The sequence below is a fragment of the Dromiciops gliroides genome, chromosome 4 (genome assembly GCF_019393635.1).
Source record: "Dromiciops gliroides isolate mDroGli1 chromosome 4, mDroGli1.pri, whole genome shotgun sequence".
Classification (NCBI taxonomy): domain Eukaryota; kingdom Metazoa; phylum Chordata; class Mammalia; order Microbiotheria; family Microbiotheriidae; genus Dromiciops; species Dromiciops gliroides.
Window position 1 is genome coordinate 300,021,855 of NC_057864.1, and position 7,946 is coordinate 300,029,800.

Below are 7,946 nucleotides of genomic sequence, written 5' to 3' on the forward strand. Positions count from 1 at the left end.
TCAAAGATAAGTCCTTCCTCTTCCTGCCTTTCTTATAGACTCATAGAATATTGATCTAAGAAATCTGAGCACTCTTTTAAAAGAAGTGTTGAAAGAAGCTTTTTCATTGTTTTCTTCTGGTTAGCTTTTCATAAATATAATCTATGGAAACATACCATGTATTAATAGAAAGGAACCTTAGGACAAGATGGGTTATTTTACAAATTAGGAATCTGAAGACCAAATGATAAAATCAGCCCATCAACAAGAAATTATTAAGTGCTTAACATCTACCCAGCATTGTGTAAAGCATTCAATGTAAAAGGGCTTAATCAAGGTGAAACATAGATTTGTTATACGTGGGGCTAAGACTCAATTTTCCTGATTCCTGATCCAGTGACCCTTATGTAAGGGAGAAATGATCTAACTTGGACACTTCATCCCTAAAGAGACTACATGGATGTCACCAAATGATGATGTTCTCCAATATGGATTTTGGTGTATATCAAGTGAGAGGATGAGGAATGAACTTTGATAGGGGGATGGGCTAACAAATGAGAAATGATCCAGTTTAAACAAGAAGACAAAGATAAATGGAAAGAAATGCTATGGGCTAATGTGAGATCTGATAACAAGCATCTTAGGACTCTAGTTACTGAAATGCTCTCTATATACCAATTTAGCTGTCACACCTTGTTGATTCTTTTTTGGAGAATAATATAGGGCTTTTGTAATGTGCATAAAACCCAGCACATCCGATTATACTTCTCCATATGTTACTCTAACATCTTGACTACTGTGGTATTCAATCAGCATAAAGAGTTGAGATAAGTGGACTTTCCTCTCTTGACTAGAGGAAGAAATGGAAAAGAACAGACATTTATTAAGCACTGAGGCATTATGCTAAGTGCTTTAAAAACAGTATCTTATTTGCTCTCCACAATAACCCTGGGAAGTAAGTGCTACAATTAGCTTTATCTTACATTAAAAAACAACAAAAGCCCCCAAAAAACAACTAAGGCAACTATTTATTCTTTGACACCAGGCCAAGTACTCTATCACCTTGTTGCCTGGGAAAGAAATAGTAGGAGACAGGGGAAGAGGTAGTTTCAATAAATGGGTTGTATGAGTCTTTACTATTTGACTTTAATCCATTATTATTCATTTTACAATCTATTCTAGGTAAATGTCACTTTGAATCATTGAACTTCATTAATTTTGTGTAGTCTAGGATGTGGATGAAGAAATTCAGAGGAAAATAAGATTTTTGAGTAGTGGTTTTGAGTTTATTTTGAAAGCAAAAGAGCTATATTCCTTGTCCTTGTTTGTTTAGGGCAATTCACCCCTCAATAACATCTCCCTTCTTTATTGCTCCATTTGACTGGGGAGGCTACAGTCTCTGTTCTGCCTTTAATTCAATGCATTTCCTTATTTGACACTTTAATTCTGTTTTCTCATTTGTAAAATGGTAATACTAAACCAGAGACAAGAAATACTTTTTTCATTAGAAAAACTAAAGAGCCTCCATCAGAGAAGCAGCCTACATATGGTTTTTAAAATTATTTTGATTTCTTGTGTTAAATGTTTCCCAATTACGCGTTAACTTTTAATTACCTCCTCTGACCTTTCCCTCTCCTTGAGAAGGAAAGCAATTTGATATCAATACACATGTGAATTCATGAAAATATTTCCATATTAGCTATGCTGTAAAAGAAAGCAGATAAAAATAAAACAAATAAAATTAAGTAAAAAAAAAAGTAGACTTCAATCTGCATTCAGAGTTCATCAGTTCTCTCTGAAAGTGAATGGCATTTTATATCATGGTTTCTTCAGAAAAGTCTTGGACCAACCCAGAAAATCTCTTAAAATGTCTGAGTTGAGGACAGCTAGGTGGTGCAGTGCATAAAGCACTGACTTTGGATTCAGGAGGACCCACGTTCAAATTCGGCTTCAGACACTTGACACTTACTACCTGTGTGACCCTGGGCAAGTCACTTAACCCTCATTGCCCCGCAAAAAAAGAAAAACAATAAACAAATGCCTTTGAGTTATGTGACTAAGTTATAAGGTATGTCAGACAGAGGAGTTCTGGATCCATCCCTAATTGGCTTCTAACAGTTGATTGTTACATTTCCACTGTGAGTAGTTACACCTCAGAATTCATTGAACAATCCAAATCAGGGCTTGTAAATCAAAACAGTAAATCCTGTTTTGTTGATTGTCTAGACTTAAATTGAGGGAGAGCCAATTTAAACGACACATTCATAGGCAAATGTCTAAACAAATGATACATACAAAATCCATACATTTCAAATCCACAAAACCCCCACAATTCTTCAGAAATCTATTTGTAATTGGAAGAGCAATGGTGTTGAAATATTTGTAATCACAAACCCTCAAAATCAGGAGGTTCCTGTGACTAAAAGAATTATTTGGAAAGATGTTTACATATTGAATGCATGTGTATATACATACATACACATGTACATATATACATAGTACATATATCAGGAATGCTTTTTAAAATGTGTTTTATTAAATAATTCCCAGTTACATATAAAAGAGATCTTTAACATTCATTTAAAAAAAAAAACTTTTGAGGGACAGCTAGGTGGCAAAGTGGATAGAGCACCGGCCCTGGAGTCAGAAGTACCTGAGTTCAAATCCGACCTCAGACACTTAACACTTATTAGTTGTGTGACCCTGAGCAAGTCACTTAACCCCAACTGCCTCACTAAAAATAAATAAATAAAAAACAAAACCAAAAAAACCAAAACCTTCTGAGTTTCAAATTTTCTTCCTTTCATTCCTCTTCTACCCCTTGAGAAGGCAAGCAATATATCATTTATATAATACATATACTTTCACATGGTACTTCAACAACTTGATATTGTTATTATTATTCAGTTGTTTCAGTTATGTATGACTCTTTATGACCCCATTTTGGTTTGTTTGTTTGTTTTTGGCAAAGATACTTCAGTGGGGAAAAAAAGAAACAAAAAAGATACTTCAGTGGTTTGCTATTTCCTTATTCAGCTCATTTGACAGATGAAGAAACTTAGGCAAACGGGGTTAAATTACTTGCACAGGGTCATACAGCTAGTACGTGTCTGAGAACAGATCTGAGATCAGGTCTTCCTGACTGCAAGCCAGGTATTCAATCTATTATGCCACCTAGCTGCCCCTAATACATTTACACAGTACTTCAACACCTTAATTTCAAACAAAGGTAATAAAGGTAACAAAATTGCCCTGTAAATCAGAGGCATCAGTGGAAAAAACCTTGAGCATTTCTATACTGGTTTTGACTCTCATGTTCCTATGACTATTGACTTTTATGGTTTTACATTAGTATCCACACCATGTGGGCTTATTTTTGGACAGTGGAGAGGTAATCATGCTCTCTACCACTTCTTGGTCAATACTTTCTAAGGAAATGATTATGTTTCAAATTTGCTGTTACAGAAGGCCTTCGACAGATAATCTACAAACAAAATGTCCATATGCTAGCAAAAAATATTGAAGGACAAATACTCCCTCAGACCAGTGAACAGTAACAAGTACCTCACAGAGACTTGATTTTGATCCTTGGAGATGGTGGGGGAATAACCCCCCAAAGAGTTTCTTCTCTACATCTTTGGGCATTTAGGTTTCTCCACGAAAAAAGACCCCTCCCCCCCAAAACAAATCTATAACAAAGTTTAGGTATGTTATATAGAGAGTATTCTCTAGAAAAGGGAAGAAATATACAATATGGGTATCAGGTACAGGACAGAATTTGTGTTTTCTTCACCACAGAAACTGCATAAGATTAAAAGGAGTCAGAAGACTACATTAAAAAATGCAGGAAACAAATTATGTTTTAGTATCCATACTTTACTGGATAGCAAAGGGTGGTGCTGGTGCATGTATGTTGCATGTGTGTGTGTGTGTGTGTGTGTGTGTGAGAGAGAGAGAGAGAGAGAGAGAGAGAGAGAGAGAGAGAGAGAGAGAGAGAGAGAGAGAGAGAGAACAAACTTCTTGGGACTGCTGGAATGTTTCACATTCATCTCAGACTTGCACAATCTGAGTGACTCACCAGGTCTGCTATTCTGTCTAGCCAGGTCATGACTAGTTTTAATCCTTCAGGTGCTGGATGATCTGGTTGCATTGTAAATGAAATCTCCATCTGAGTGTCTGATGCCCAAATCCCACAGTCAGGGACTCTTGACCCATGATGCAGCCATAAAGGCTGTCCATTTCTCAGTATTTCTAGTTAAACTGTGCTCATAAAAAGAAACATGAAGGCAGAATGCAGCCAGAGGCTCCAGCTCATCTATTATTCATTTCTGTGTGCTTCTGATGCCATCATATGAGATGGGAGAGAGGGGAGACAAAGAGTATACCCCAACCTTGGTGGAAAAAGCTTCAAAAGAGGTCCACATTTAACCTCACTCTTAGAGGCAATACTCTTACAGAAAGATTACTTCTTCCTCACAATAGTCTACTGAGCTTCAGATGCCAATTATCTTGAACTACCTTCCCCCAATATCTTCTCTGTCACCTCTGTGTCATGAAAAAGTGGTTTCTCTCTTTGCCAAAGCAAATCCCTAGACATGCACAAGTCATCCCCTTCCATCCTGTCTCCTCTAGTGGTTTGGCCTCTCTATAACCCCATTCTTTCACTTTTCTTCAGTCTCTCCCTATTTCCTTCTTGTTTCTTAGTTAGCTACAGAAACACCCATGTCTCTCTTATCCTCAACCCCTCTCCCCTCCTTTAATCTGTTCATCCATACTAGCTATCATTTTATATCTCTCTTCTCTTTCATGGCTAAATTCCTTCAGAAAACCATCTAAAATCAGTGCCTCCAATTACTTTCTTCTTAATCTCTCCTTAACTCTCTTCTGACTTTCAACCTTATTGTTCCATCTAAAATACTCTCCCCAAGGTCACTAATGATTTCTTATTTGCCAAATCCAATGACCTTTTCTCAATCCTCATTCTTCTTGACATTATTCAGTCATTAATATTGTCAATCACTCATTTCTCTTTGAAATTTCTTCTCTCTGGCAGGGACTCCTGCTCGGCCATCTACATGTGTCGGGTACCCACGCGCCTCCCAGGGCCCGGGCACCATGGCTCCTCGCGGGAGGAAGCGTAAGGCGGACGTGACGGCGGACGGGGAAGTCGAAAAGCCGAAGAAGCTGGCCCAGGGTGGCGATGCGGGAGCAGGAGAGTCCCGCGTGGTCATTGAGCACTGCGCAGCTGACGCGTGTACGCGCGCCACTCAGCGGCCGTAGGCCAGGCGCTGGGTCTCGCCTCCCCGGGGTTGACCTTGCAGCTGAATCCCGACAAGTTCGGCCGGAGTAGCTTCGGGTGACGCTGGAAATCTGAGTTCAAATGTAGCTTCATACCCTGATTAGCTGAGTGACCCTGAATAATTCACATAATCTCTGTTTTACCTAAATTTCCTCAAGTGCAAAATGGGTATAATAAAAGCACCTACTTTCCAGGGTTGTTGTGAGTATTGACTAAAATAATATCATAAAGACCTCAGTATACTCACAGTGCCTGACACACAATAAGAGCTTAATACTTACCCCTTTATTCTTCTCTCAACTTCAGGAATAAGGAGAGACCTTTATATAAATGTCTAAGTTGGAATTCTGAGTTACACTGACAACAGCAGAAAGAAAGGGTCTTCTTAGCTTTCTTGTTAAATATAGGAAAGTTCCCATTTCTGGAATATGTTTATCACACTTTAACAGTTTTCCTTACTTCTCAGAAATGCTAGGGCAATAATGACTGGTAGGAAGACAAAGCAGTATCTGTTACCTCTACTCTCAAATATGTGCTTGGGGAACTTTGATCATTATAGTTAGTTAAAGGAAGGAAAAAAGGTGGAAAAGGAACTGCTTGGGCAAGTGTATATGTGTGCATGTGTGCATGTATGCGTGTGTGTGTGTGTGTGTGTGTGTGTGTGTGTGTTTGTGGAGGTGGGGGATATTATGTAGATTACCCCATGGCTGACTGAAAATTTATTTGGCCTGCTTCCATGTACTTGGCTGGTGTCTGAGAACCATTCGAATATATAAATTAGCTAGAGACAGGGAGATCACTGAGGTAGCTATGTGACTGAGTGCTAAGTATGGATTCCGGAAGACTTGAATTCAAATCTGGTCTCAAATACCTATTAGATGTGTGACCCTGGGTGAGTCACTTAAACTCTATTTGCCTTAATCTACTGGAGAAGGAAATGGCAAACCATTTCAATATTTTTCTCAAGAAAATCTCATGGACAGTATTGGCATGCTATGGTCAATTGGGTCACAAAACGTGAGACACAACTGAACAACAACAACAACAAACAGGAACTCACTCCTCCATACAGATGGACATCATCAATACAGGCATACATTATTGGAAGTTTGGATGAGGTTAGAAGTTTGACTCAGGCAATACGAGGTTATTAAACAGCAAAAATACCAAAACAAATAGAATACAACAAAATAAAGGTGTCATTAAGTTTGTTCATGGCCTGATTTTCGTCTTAAAATGAAAGCCAGTCTCCAAACATTAAAACATGCTATGAAAACACATTAGACAAGTTCACATTCACTCAGGGCTTTTGTTCAAGTATTTCATGTATTAGGGTGTCTCAAATCTATGAGATAAATCAACAATGGGAGAAATGATTATTAATAATCAATGATTTGGGGATTTTCAGATTCCCCCTTTTTCCTTTAAGCTCATTTCAAGACCTTAGTATCTGAAGGTTGAGATAACCTTCTCCTCTATCTAGATCCCACCCAGATGGGGCAGGCCCTGTGTTCCATTCAGATTTGGGTGTAGATAAATTCTTTGAATAGATTGCACAAGATTAATGGTAACTTTAGAAGGAAATGACAAAATCAAAGTTCAGGTCCATCCCCTCACTGTAATATTCATTCTCTCATTAATTGTGAACCTATCCGAATTGATTGCCACCCTTGCATATAAGACATAAGCTCACTAAAATGATTGTCTTTGGTCTAAGGGAGAGATGACTAAATGATGTCCTTTTAGTAAAATGTTGGCATTACTAAAAAACTAATTAAATTACTCAGAAATTATGTGTCTTGAACTTTTAAAAATGCCACAACAGGCAAATACAGAGACATTGGAAAATACCTCCACTATACTCCCACAAAATCTTCTGGGACCTTATTTTGATCTTGAACTTTAAAAATACAGTTCACACAAAGGAAGACAAGTTTTGTTCATCTATTTCCCAGTCGATCATTGTGCAAGCCACTTGTCCTCTCTCTTTCCTGCCTAAATATGTGGTCTTTGTGTCAGAACCATTCATCATAGCAGGCAGATTTCAGAAAAAAAAAACAAAACACCTGGAAACACTTAAGGGGACTAATGCTGAGTGAAGTGAGCAGAACCAGGAGAACATTGTACACAGTAACAGCAATATTGTGTGTTGATCAACTATGATAATTATCAAAAGAAATAGGTAATTCAGTGGAATAGAATAGAATAGAGAGAAATTAAACTATAGTAAGTGATTTTAGTAATCTAGTATGTGATAAAGCCAAACAACCAAAGTTTTGGAACAAAAACTCATTATTTGACAAAAACTGCTGGGAAAACTGGAAAACAGTATGGCTGAAATTAGGTATAGACCAGCTTCTCACACCATATACTAAAATAAGATCAAAATGAGTACATGATTTACACATAAAGGATGATAACATAAGCAAATTAAGATAATATGAAATCATTTATCTATCAGACATGGACAGAGGAAGAATTTAGGACTAAAGAAGATATAGAAAGCAATGCAAAATGTAAAATAGATAATTTTGATTATATAAAATTAAAAAGCTTTTGCACAAACAAAACTAAAGCAACCAAAATTACAAGGGAAGCAGAAAACTTGGAAAGAATTTTTGAAACAAATATCTCTGATAAAGGCCTCATTTTTCAAATATATACAGAA

At 37.5% G+C, this 7,946-nt stretch overlaps 1 protein-coding gene across 1 annotated transcript; it reads left to right on the forward strand.

The window, feature by feature from the left end:
- Positions 1-5,094: 5,094 nt before the first annotated feature.
- On the forward strand, positions 5,095-5,339 carry LOC122755051 (selenoprotein H-like). The gene is given in 2 exon segments (XM_044003436.1): positions 5,095-5,218; positions 5,221-5,339. Coding segments are annotated over 2 exon segments (243 nt in total).
- Positions 5,340-7,946: the final 2,607 nt, after the last annotated feature.